The 13625-nt window shown below is 35.4% G+C and overlaps 1 protein-coding gene across 1 annotated transcript in view; it reads right to left on the reverse strand.

Moving 5' to 3' along the window:
- Window positions 1–13625, reverse strand: part of APOOL (apolipoprotein O like) — a 106001-nt gene that overhangs the window by 58010 nt on the left and 34366 nt on the right. The window contains 1 exon segment of the mRNA XM_070365769.1: window positions 10104–10208. Coding sequence (XP_070221870.1) covers window positions 10104–10208 — 105 coding nt within the window.

The following is a 13625-nucleotide window of genomic DNA, read 5'->3' on the forward strand; positions in this document are numbered from 1 at the left end:
TGCATGGATTTATCTCTGGGCTTTCTATTTTGTTCCATTGATCTATATTTCTGTTTTCTGCCAGTACCATACTATCTTGATGACTGTGGCTTTGTAGTAGAGCCTGAAGTCAAGCAGGTTGATTCCTTCAGTTCCATTTTTCTTTCTTAAGATTGCTTTGGCTATTCGAGGTTTTTTGGATTTCCATACAAATTGTGAAATTATTTGTTATAGCTCTGTAAAAAATACCATTGGTAGCTTGATAGGGATTGCAATGAATTTACAGATTGCTTTGGGTAGTACACTCATTTTCACTATATTGATTATTCCAATCCATGAACACGGTATATTTCTCCGTCTATTAGTGTCCTCTTTGATTTCTCTCACCAGTGTTTTATAGTTTTCTATATAGAAGTCTTTTGTTTCTTTAGGTAGATATATTCCTAAGTATTTTATTCTTTTCGTTGCAATGGTGAATGGAATAGTTTCCTTAATTTCTCTATTTTCTCATTTATAGTGTATAGGAATGCAAGGGATTTCTGTGTGCTGATTTTATATCCTGCAAGTTTACTATATTCATTGATTAGTTCTAGTAATTTTCTGTCATGTCATCTGCAAACAGTGAGTGTATTACTTCTTCTTTTCCAATTTGGATTACTTTTATTTCTTTTTCTGCTCTGACTGTTCTGGCAAAAACTTCCAAAACTATGTTGAGTAGTAGTGGTGAGAGTGGGCATTTGTTTCTGACTTTATGGGAAACGCTTTCAATTTTTCAGCAATGAGGATAATGTTTTCTGTGGGTTTGTCACATATAGCTTTTATTATGTTGAGGTATGTTCCTTCTATTCCTGCTTTTTGGAGGGTTTTTATCATAAATGAATGCTGAATTTTGTGAAAGGCTTTCTCTGCATCTATTGAGATAACCAAATGGTTTTTATTTTTCAATTTGTTAATGTGGTATATTACATTGATTGATTTGTGGATATTGAAGAATCCTTGCATCCCTGGGATAAAGCCCACTTGGTCAGGATGTACCATCTTTTTAATGTGATGTTGGATTCTATTTGCTAGAATTTTGTTAAGGATTTTTGCATCTATGTTCATCAGTGATATTGGACTGAAGTTTTCTTTTTTGTGGCATCTTTCTCAGGATTTGGTATTAGGGTGATGGTGGCCCCATAGAATGGGTCTGGAAGTTTACCTTCCTTTGCAATTTTCTGGAAGAGTTTGAGTACTATAGGCGTTAGCTCTTCTCTAAATTTTTGGTAGAATTCAGCTCTAAAGCTGTCTGGTCCTGGGCTTTTGTTTGCTGGAAGATTTCTAATTACACTTTCAATTTTTGTGCTTGTGATGGGTCTGTAAAGATTTTCTGTTTCTTCCTGGTTCAGTTTTGGAAAGTTGTACTTACCTAAGAATTTGTCTATTTCTTCCAAGTTGTCCATATTATTGGCATATAGTTGCTGACAGTAGTCTTTTATGTTCCTTTGTGTGATCTCTCCGTTTTCATTTCTAATTTTGTTGATTTGATTTCTCTCCCTTTGTTTCTTGAAGAGTCTGGCTAATGGTTTGTCAATTTTATTTATCCTTTCAAAGAACCAGCTTTTGGCTTTGTTGATTTTTGCTATGGTCTCTTTTGTTTCTTTTGCATTTATTTCTGCCCTAATTTTTAAGATTTCTTTCCATCTACTAACCCTGGGGTTCTTCGTTTCTTCCTTTTCTAGTTGCTTTAGGTGTAGAGTTAGGTTATTTATCTAACTTTTTTTCTTGTTTCTTGAGGTAAGCCTGTATTGCTATGAACCTTCCCCTTAGCACTGCTTTTACAGTGCCCCATGGGTTTTGGGTTGTTGTGTTTTCATTTGCATTCGTTTCTATGCATATTTTGATTTATTTTTTGATTTCTTCTGGGATTTGTTGGTTATCAGCAGCGTGTTGTTCAGCCTCCATATGTTGGAATTTTTAATAGTATTTCTCCTGTAATTGAGATCTAATCTTACAACATTGTGGTCAGAAAAGATGCTTGGAATGATTTCAATTTTTTTTTAATTTACCAAGGCTAGATTTATGGCCCAGGATGTGATCTATACTGGAGAAGGTTCCGTATGTGCTTGAGAAAAAGGTGAAATTCATTGTTTTGGGGTGAAATGTCCTATAGATATCAATTAGGTCTAACTGGTCTATTGCATCATTTAAAGTTTGTGTTTCCTTGTTAATTTTCTGTTTAGTTGATCTATCCATAGGTGTGAGTGGGGTATTGAAGTCTCCCACTACTATTGTGTTATTGTTAATTTCCCCTTGTGCCGGGAGCTGGTGAGGCATTCCACTCGTGACAAAGGTCATGAGGAAGGAGGCTCGGCATCCGCAAAGGCGGGATCGAGCCTCAGGAGTCCGCCCGGATATTCTCGAGCATTTTCCCCCAAAAAACCAGAGTCTGCCTACTTTATTGCTTTGTGCTCTCACCTCTGACTTTACTGGGGGCTGTCCCCTACCACCATCTCGCTCTCTCTGTCAAAGAGTTAACTTACAGCTCCAATTAATAAAGTTCCTGGGCAATTAGGAGTGTTTAAATCCAAACCCCTCAGATGGCTCTCTAACTCGCCTGACAAGTTTACCCGGACTCCTGCAGCTATGCATACGATTGTTTACAGTCTCCTAGCCTCCAGAGGCAGGGGAAGCTTAAGATATTCAAATAGCTTAGAGCCTCTAAGAGAGTTAAAAACTGTCAGAATAAACTAGTAAAGGATTTCATTGATGAGTCAATGCTTGTTGCCAAGTTTTCACATCCTCTGAATTGTATCCTTGAATGTGTATTAATTAATAGTGGGTATGTAGAAAAAATAAGTAGTGGCCTTGGTGTTAGTAACTTTAGACCCTTAAGGTAATAAATTCTTTCCTTTGTTGTAAACCCATTACACATCCGCCCTATAGGAATGCAATTTTATCTTTGGAAGATGGCGCCAAACCTTAAAATAATTACTCTTAGAGAAAATAAGTCTTTGTTGATAAGTCCTTGTCAAGAGTCATAAAATGTTAGTAGGCCTTCTGGCCAGAAGATGATGTAAATCACCTAAACCATTTGTATACGATAAATTTGCAGGAAAGAAACCCTGGTTTTTGATAAGAATCAAAGACTGCTGACTTTGCATCCCCTATTATCCTCTATGTGTAACTTAGGGTATATAAGCCCCTGTTGAAAATAAAGCTACGGGCCTTGCTCACCAGCGCTTGGTCTCCCCATGTCATTCTTCCCTTTAACTTCCAGCTGAGTCTCCATCTGAAGCGCGGAACCCACCACGCTTACTAATCATGCCTGGGCTTCTAAGACCCACTCGAGAAGGTGTCTAGGGTGAGGCACCTTCCGCTATTCGAGAGGGCGCCTGTGGCCTACGTAAGTGGTGCAAACTTCTTGTCTTGAAGTTTTATTGGTCTCCCGCGTAAACCAAGCTACTCAGCTTCTTTTCTCCACTGAATTTTCCTACTGAGCTATCCTCATTCTATTATTCTTTATATCTCTAATTAGCATATAAATAGTCGCCTAGGCCGTCTCTCCTTTGAATACCCTGGATCAGCTGGGGCTGGTCCCCAGCACCCTTGCATACTGTTAGCATTTGTCTTACATATTGTGGTGCTCCAATGTTGGGTGCATATATATTTATAACTGTTATATCTTCTTCTTGGATTGATCCTTTGATCATTATGTAGTGTCCTTCTTTGTCTCTTTTCACAGCCTTTATTTTAAAGTCTATTTTATCTGATATGAGTATTGCTACTCCTGCTTTCTTTTGGTCTCTATTTGCATGGAATATCTTTTTCCAGCCCTTCAGTTTCAGTCTGTATGTGTCCCTTGTTTAGAGGTGGGTGTCTTGTAGACAACATATATAGGGGTCTTGCTTTTTTATCCATTCAGCCAGTTTTTGCTTTTGGTTGAGGCATTCAACCCATTTACATTTAAGGTAATTATTGATAAGTATGATCCTGCTGCCATTTACTTTATTGTTTTGGGTTCAAGCTTATACACCCTTTATGTGTTTCCTCTCTAGAGAAGATCCTTTAGCATTTGTTGGAGAGCTGGTTTGGTGGTGCAGAATTCTCTCAGCTTTTGCTTCTCTGTAAAGATTTTGATTTCTCCTTCATATCTGAATAGGATCCTTGCTGGGTATATTTGAATGACACCTGGGCTGTAGGTTATTTTCTTTCATCCCTTCAGTATTTCCTGCCATTCCCTCCTGTCCTGAAGAGTTTCTATTGAAAGATCAGCTGTTATACTTATGGGAATCCTCTTGTGTGTTAGTTGTTGTTTTCCCGCTGTTGCTTTTAATATTTGTTCTTTGTGTTCGATCTTTGTTAATTTGATTAATATGTGTCTTGGGGTGTTTTGCCTTGGGTTTATCCTGTTTGGGACTCTCTGGGTTCCTTGGATTTGGGTGATTATTTCCTTCCCCATTTTAAGGGAAGTTTTCAACTATTATCTCCTCAAGTATTTTCTCATGGTCTTTCTTTTTGTCTTGTTCTTCTGGGACTCCTCTGATTCGAACGTTGGGGCGTTTCACATTGTCCCAGAGGTCTCTGAGATTGTCCTCATTTCTTTTATTTCGTTTTTCTTTTTTCCTCTCTGTTTCATTTATTTCTACCATTCTATCCTCTACCTCACTTATCCTATCTTCTGCCTCTGTTATTCTACTGTTGGTTCCCTCCAGAGTGTTTTTGATCTCATTTATTGCATTATTCATTACATATTGACTCTTTCTTATTTCTTCTAGATCCTTGTTAAACTTTTCTTGCATCTTCTCAATCCTTTTCTCCAGGATATTTATCTGTAACTCCATTTTGTGTTCAAGATTTTGGATCATTTTCACTGTCATTATTTGGAATTCTTTATCAGGTAGATTTCCTATCTGTTCCTCTTTTGTTTGGTTTGGTGGGCATTTATCCTGTTCCTTTACCTGCTGGGTATTTCTCTGCCCTTTCATCTTGTTTATCAGCATTTCTTTTATATCTTTTTGTTCTATGATTGCCATGGCTAGGATTATCAAAACTCTCTTGAGTAATAGTGGTGAGAGTGGGCACCCTTTCTTGTTCCTAATTTTAGAGGATATTCTTTCAATTTTTCACTATTGAGGGTAATTTTTACTGTGTGTTTGACCTATATGGCTTTTATTATTCTGAGGAATGTTCTTTTTATGCCTGCTTTCTGGAGAGTTTTTTAATCATAAATAGGTGTTTAATTTTGTCAAAGTCTTTCTCTGCATCTGTTGAGATAATCACATGGTTTTTAATCATTCAATTTCTTAATATGATGTATCACATTGATTGATTTGCAAATACTGAAGAATCCTTGCATCCCTGGAATAAAGCCCACTTGACCATGTTCTTTTAAATATGTTGCTGGATTCTGTTTCCTAGAATTTTGTCGAGGATTTTTGCATCTATGTTCATCAGTGATATTGGCCTGTAGTTTTTTTTTTTTTTTTTTTTTTTTGTGGCATCTTTGTCTGGTTTTGATATTAGGGTGCTGGTGACCTCATAGAATGAACTTGGGAGTTTGCCTTCCTCTGCAATTTTCTGGCAGAGTTTAAGATTGGTGTTCGCTCTTCTCTAAAATTTATGTAGAATTCACCTGTGAAGCCATCTGTTCCTGGGCTTTTGGTTGTTGGAAGATTTTTGATAGCAGTTTCAATGTCCATGCTTGTGATGGGTCTGTTAAGATTTTCTATTTCTTCCTGGTTCAGTTTTGAAAGGTTATACTTTTCTACTAATTTGTCCATTTCTTCCAAGTTGTCAATTGTTCATACTAGTCTCTTATGATCTTCTGTATTTCTGTGTTGTCTGTCTGTTGTGACTTCTCCATTTTCATTTCTCATTTTATTGATTTGATTCTTCTCTCTTTTTTTCTTGTTGACTGTGGCTAATGGTTTGTCTATTTTATGTATATTCTCAAAGAACCAGTTTTTAGTTTTGTTGATTTTTGCTATAGCTTCATTCATTTCTTTTTCAGTTATTTCTGATCTGATTTTCATGATTTCTTTCCTTCTGTTAACTTTGGGTTTTTCTGTTCTTCTTTTTCTAGCTGCTTTAGGTGTAAAAGTTTGGTTGTTTATTTGATGTTTCTGTTTTGATTTGTTTTTTTTTTTTTTTTGAGGTATGCCTGTATTGCTAAGAATCTCCCTCTTAGCACTGCTTTTACTGAATCCCATAGGTTTTGGGTTGTCGTGTTTCATTATTATTTGTTTCTATGCATAGTTTGATTTCCTTTTTGATGTCTTCCGTGATCTGTTAGTTATTAAGAAACATGTTGTTTAGCCTCCATGTGTTTGTGTATTTTTATAGTTTTTTTTTTTTTTTCCCCTATAGTTGATATGATCTTACTTACCATTCTGTGATGAGAAAAGATACTTGAAATGATTTCATTTTTTTACAATTTACTAAGAGTAAATTCGTGGCCCAGGACATGATCTATCCTGGAGAATGTTCCGTGTGCACTTGAGAAAAAGGAAAAATCCATTGCTTTTGGGTGAAATGCCCTGTATATATCAATGAGATCTAACTGGTCCATTGTATCATTTAAAGGTCTGTTTCCATGTTAATTTTCTGTTTTGTTGATCTATCCACAGGTGTGAGTGCGGTATTAAAGTCCCCCACTATTAGTGTGTTACTGCTAATATCGCCTCTCATACATGTTAGCATTTCCTTTACATATTGTGGTGATCCTATGTTGACTGCATATATACTTACAATTGTTATATCTTCTGGGATTGATCCCTTGATCATTATGTAGTGTCCTTCTTTGTCACTTCTACATAGAAAACACTAATAATACCACCAGAAAATTACTACAGCTAATCAAAGAATGTAGTAAAGTTGCAGGATATAAAATTAATACACAAAAAACCCTTGCATTCCTATACACTAACAATGAAAAAACAGAAAGAGAAATTAAGGAAACAATCCCATTCACCATGGCAATGAAAAGAATAAAATACTTAGGAATACATTTAAAGAAACAAAAGACCTATATATAGAAAACTATGAAACACTGATGAAAGAAATCAAAGATGACACATACAGATGAAGAAATACACCATGTTCATGGATTGGAAGAGTCAACAGAGTGAAAATGAGTATACTACCCAAAGCAATCTAAAGATTCAATGCAATCCCTATCAAGCTACCAGTGGTATTTTTCACAGAACTAGAACAAATAATTTCACAATTTGTATGGAAACCCAAAAAACCTCGAATAGCCAAAGCAATCTTGAGAAAGAAGCAGGGAAGTGGAGGAATCAACCTGCCTGCCTTCAGACTATACTACAAAGCTACAGTTATCAAGACAGTATGGTACTTGGACAAAGACAGAAATATAGATCAATGGAACAAAATAGAAAGCCCAGAGATAATTCCATGCACCTATGGACACCTTGTCTTTGACAAAGGAGGCAAAAATATACCATGGAGAAAAGAAAATCTCTTTAACAAGTGGTGCAGGAAAAACTGGTCAACCCTGTGTAAAAGAAAGCAAATAGAACACTTTCTAACACCATACACAAAAATAAACTCAAAATGGATTAAAGATCTAAATGTAAGGCCAGAAAGTATAAAATTTGTAGAAGAAAACACAGGCAGAACATTCTCTGACATAAATGACAGCAAGATCCTTTATGACCCACTTCCCAGAGTAATAGAAACAATAAATAAATAAATAAACAAATAGGATCTAACTAAACTTAAAAGCTTTTGGGCAACGAAGAAACTATAAGCAAGGTGAAAAAGAAGCCTTCAGAATGGGAGAAAATAATAGAAAATGTGAAAACTGACAAAGAATTAATGTCCAAAATACACAAGCAATCCATGCAGCTCAATACCAGAAAAATGCACAATACAATCAAAAAGTGGAGAAAGAACTAAACAGACATTTCTCCAAAGAAGACATACAGATGGCAATGTAGGAGACCTGGGTTCGATCAGTAGGTTGGGAAGATTCCCAGAGAAGGGAAAGACTACCCACTCCAGGATTCTGACCTGGAAAATTCCATGGATTGCATACTCCATGGGGTCATGAGATGGACACGACTGAGCGACTTCAACATACACACATATGTAAATAGTCCATAGCACTTAGCTGGCAACTTTGCTTAATAAGCAACTCAATTGAATTCTGTTTAAAATATACTGGGGAACACAATAAATACCAAGATATCTTGTTCATTCCATAACATAGTAAGGAGCACAGATTTATTTTAAAATATAGAAATATGTAAATTAAGTATTAGAGCCAAATGCCAGTTTCCTATTATCCAACCTAGATTTTAAACTTTCCAAAGATACAAGTGCCAAGGTAGGCTTAAAAACAACATCTCACTAAGATTAATAAAAAGGAGAAAAAAATACTGAGAGTCTGCAAGTATACAGAAGAGTAAATCTATTCTAGACTGCTAATGAAAATTAATAAAACTTTACCCAGTGCTTTGTATATGCCTCACATATATAAGAGGAGCTCAGGAAATATTTTTTTGTTTAATGAATAAGTAAATACCACCTTTATGCATGTTGGTTTGGCAACTTACTGATATGTTTCATGCTTTCTCACCTACAATTCCATTTCTAGAGATTTATTCTAAGGAAACAGTTACATATGTACATAAAGATTCAGGTACAAAGTGTTTTGACAAAGCCTGATTACATTTGCAAAATAATTGGAAATACACTAAATTTTCAGAATATATGAAAAATATATATTTGATATGATATATTCATACAACAGAATATTTATGCCACTATTAAGAATTCTGTCCAATGCCATCCAACAGTCTGTGACAGGGTCAAGATTCAGATTTAGGCCTGTTTGCCTCCAATATATATTTCTAAGCATGCAGATGTATCTTAAGGGTAACTTGAGGCTAGAAAAGATGAAACATACCGTGGTGAAGAGAATAAGTTACTACAATGAGACATTAAAAGGCTGATATGATAGACTAGATTAATGAGATGTAAGTTAAAAAGGCATAAATGTACCTGTAACTAAATCTAAAATGTACATATGCATAAGTACAAACTCAGAAATTACTAGTAAGCTATGTACTAGTAGCTTACTAGTAGCCCATATAAAAACATTTAATGAATTTTAGAGAACTGCACATTCACTATGTCATGGTCAAAAGCTGATTTTAAGCAAGATTGATTGTGATGACCCAAAACAAAAATAAATATAAAAACAAATGTAATCTTAGACTGAAACACCAGGGAAGCCTAGTCAGCATTAAAACAGAAATAAATTATCTTAAACAAGAAAAGTCAGAGTCTGACTCTATCTTGCAGTATTCAAAATACTTACACCAGAAGAAAACACTAGCCATCCTGAACATGTTTGGCAGAGAAAGATCATGAAAGTGAAGGAACTCAAAGCTTTGACCCAGGAGTAATTGTTAAATTACTAATATGTTTACCCAGGAAGCAAAACTAAATAAAGTGAATGGACATCTGAAGAGTTGTTTTGTGGAAGAGAGATGAGAACTGTTCTGGATAGCATCAATGAAAGAGATACAGGGCCAATAGGTAGAATATGATTATGAGACAGGTTTGTGTTTGATGAAAGAAAGGACCTTAAATTGAATGAAAGCTGCCAGAAAATGGTATGGACTGCCTTAGGTTCCTTTATCCAGTTTTATTCACATTGAAGAAAACAGCCAGTTAGTGTGCCTATTGTAGAGGGACTTACAATACTATAGAGTAAGCGAATTAGAAAACATCTAAGATTGCTTTCAAAACTGAGATCTTAATGAATTTCTTAAACTAAAGCTTTCAAATATCATGTGCACCTGTATAAATTTTTTTCCAGAAACAAAAACTAGACTGCTTACAAGAACTAAAACCCTATACTACTCATCGATTATTCATTAAGAAAAATCAAAAAACTGTTTTTCATTGGAGTTAGTATTTTAGATGTTTGGGCTAAAAATAATAAAATATTTACTTTGAGACATCTTGTAACTATTTCTCTCAACTTGAAAAACATGCCTAACAAATACTTCAAAGACATTTTTGATGAATAGAGTTAACAAAGAAACAAACCTCGCAGTTTTTACATCATATTTATGTCATACAAAATTCACAAACTTTTGTAGGCAAGTTACCTGCTCTGGTTTCACTAGCTGCTTTTTGGACTCCTCTTCTTTGGCCGCATGCACACTTATAGATGCATATATTAGACCTGTTGGCATGGTTGTCAACTTTCCCATCTGAGAAAATATATCAAAATATATTTTTAATTGAAAAGCTTCCCACCCCATATTTCCTGATAAATTTGGGGGTGGCACATTTGAGGAACACTATGGGTTTCATTTAAGTGTATTAAAAACTCAAGCATTCCAAACAATTCATACCTTTTTAGGATATAATTCCTAAAATTCTCCTCTCATGCTAAATGGTAGAGTATTATTTTCACCAATTTGTTAACTACTTACTTCATATGGAATACAGCAATATAGTAATTAGCAGGAAGAAGTGAATATAAAATTTTACAGGTGAAGTGAGATAGATTATGATATTCATTCAGTTCACAAATATTAACTGAGTAATTACTATATGCCAGACCCATTGGGAACAAAACAACAATTATCGCTTTCATGGAGCTGACATTCTAGTGGAGTAGAGACAGAAGATATACACAATACATAAATTATATGGTATACTACAATCGATAATGCTAAGGAGAAAGTAAAAAATAAGGGTGATCTGGAGTACTAGGTGATTCAGGTTGTATCTTGACACATAATTTATAATCACATTATTTATAAAAATAACTTCCTACCATTACAAATCTTATTCCCCTAATACATTCCTTTTTAGCTATTATATTTAATGCTTGATCTAAAGCCAAAAGTGACCTTTGTTTTTGATATAACTTGATTTAAATTAAGAATGCAGGAAAATTAGTCTCTAAGAACAAAGTGCTCCAGTGTTTATCCAGTATCAAAATAATTCCTAAAGATTATACATTCAACAAGGCCAAATGAAAAACTCTCCAGGGAACAACTATTTTAAGAGCTTTATTCTTTAGACTCAAAAGGAGGGCCTGATGAAATTGACAAAAGACATCCACAGGGAAGAGGTTTCTCTGGCTTACACATAAGTGGAATTGTTCAAGAACTGGAAGAAACACCAGCCAAAGGATTCCAAATGTTCTCGGATAACAGTGATAGTAACTGCATTTCATTTCTGACATATGTTTCCATAATTTCTGGGCAAAATAAGGGAAAGTACTGGTACTAGTAAAGCAATTTCCTGTTTAGGCATGACTCTGACTTAGATTGAGACTCCAAAAATATACAGTAAAATTAAGACTCAACACTAATAAAAAGAGATTGTTTTCACTGTTTTTCTACCTTCAAACTTCCCTCTGTACGTATGTCAGCATCATAGAACAATTTATCTAGTCCTGGCTTCCCGAAATACATCACTTTTGATTTCTTATACATATTTGGTATTTACTAATGAAATAACAAGATTCCCACTCAATATATAATGTCAGGTAACAAAAAAAATATTAAAACTGATGCTGGCAAGAATGTTCTCCTATGTACCTGAAAAAATATTTTAATAAAGCTCTGAAGTGATTATTTGAAGCAAGTCAATTCTTACAATATTTTAAAGCTATTTTTAAAATACCTGATTAGACATTACTTCCTAGATAAAAGAAAAATATCTTTGAATATTGCTAATATCTGAAAAAATTTCAACAATGTTCTCATAGTCATTTTACTTCACATAATGGAAAAATAACATGTAGACTATAAAATAAGTTCATAGGTATTACTTAATAATTATAATCCTGTGCTACAGAGTGTGGACTAATTAAACTAGTGGCCTAAACTTTTCCATATTTCAGCCCGGGAACTTGGGGCACAGTTTCCAGCCTGATATATGAACTTTCCATATTTCAGCCTGGCAACTTGGGGAGTAAGCCACTAATTAGTCCACAGAAGAGAACATTCTTGCCAGCATCAGTTTGAATATATATATATATATATATATATATATATATATATATATATATATTTTTTTTTTTTTTTTTTTTAAAGTTAGGGCTTCCCTTACAGTGCAGTTGGTAAAGAATCTGCTTGCATTGCAGGAGACCCCAGTTCAATTCTTGGGTCGCAAAGATCTGCTAGAGAAGAGATAGGCTACCCACTCCAGTATTCTTGGGCTTCCCTTATGGCTCAGCTGGTAAAGAATCCGCCTGCAATGTGGGAGACCTGGGTTCCATCCCTGGGTTGGAAAGATCCCCTGGAGAAGAGAAAGGCTACCCACTCCAGTATTCTGGCCTGGAGAATTCCATAGACTGTATAGTCCATGGAGTTGCAAAGAGCTGGACACAACTGAGCGACTTTCACTTTCACTGAAAAGTTAAAACAGTAGTATAACCTTGAAAAATGCCCAAGTATTGATATCCTTGCTACATTTTCTACTCTGTAGGGCAGAGTCCATCCACCTTGACTTTCAGTGATAAAGCTGTATGGCATAATGGCAAAAATATAAGCTCACAAGTTGCACAGACTTGGTTTTGAACTCAAGTTTTGGAGCTTACTGTCTACGTTTGGGCAAGTTACTTAAGCTCCTAAGAGGTATGCTGCCCAATATGGTAATTACTAGCTACACTGTTGTTCAGTTACTAAGTCATGTCCGACTCTTTGCAACTGCAAAACTCCAAGCTTCCCTGTCCTTTATTATCTCCCAGAGTTTGCTCAAACTCATGTCCATTGAGTCAATGATGCCATACAATCATCTCATCCTCTTGGCCCCCTTCTCCTCTTGCCCTTAATCTTTCCCAACATCGGGGTCTTTTCCAATTACTTGGTTCTTTGCATCAGGTGGCCAAAGTATTGGGGCTTCAGCTTCAGCATCAGTCCTTCCCATGAATATTTAAGGCTGATTTCCTTTAAGACTGACAGGTTTAACCTCCTTGCAGGCCAAGGGACTCTCAAGAGTTTAGTCCCAGCTCTGTTCTTAGACTATGTAATCTCTAGTTAAGTCACAGGCCTACGTTTCTTTATTTGTAAAAATATCTTGTGCAGACAATCTCTGAGAGCCTTAGACCTGCACTCTCAATAGGGTAGCCAATATCCACATGTTATTTAAAATTGTATCTCAATTAATGAAAATTTTAAAATTAAAATTAAATTTTAATTAAAATTAAAAATTAGTTCTTTCATCCCCTAGCCACATTTCAAGGTCTCAATAGATACATAGGACTCTAGTGGCCACCAACTGGACAGCACAGAAACAGAACATTCCTACCATAGGGGAAAGTTTTATTGGATAGCACTGCCTTACAGCTCCAACATTTAGGATTTTCTTATAATTCTATCAAAAAAGAGATTAAGATTTTAATGAGATATATACACTCCTATGTTTATCACAGCATTATTCACAATGGCCAAGATATGGAAACAACCCAAAAGTCCATTGACAGATGAATGGATAAAAAAGATGTGATATACATATATATGCATGACTGCCTGTGCACTAAATTGCCTTGATCATGTAACCATAGGGTTACTCTTTGTAACCCTATGGACTATAGCCCCCCAGGCCCCTCTGCTCATGGGATTCTCCAGGCAAGAATATTGGATTGGGTTGCCATGCTCTTCTCCAAG

The sequence above is a fragment of the Bos mutus genome, chromosome X (genome assembly GCF_027580195.1).
Source record: "Bos mutus isolate GX-2022 chromosome X, NWIPB_WYAK_1.1, whole genome shotgun sequence".
Lineage (NCBI taxonomy): Eukaryota > Metazoa > Chordata > Mammalia > Artiodactyla > Bovidae > Bos > Bos mutus.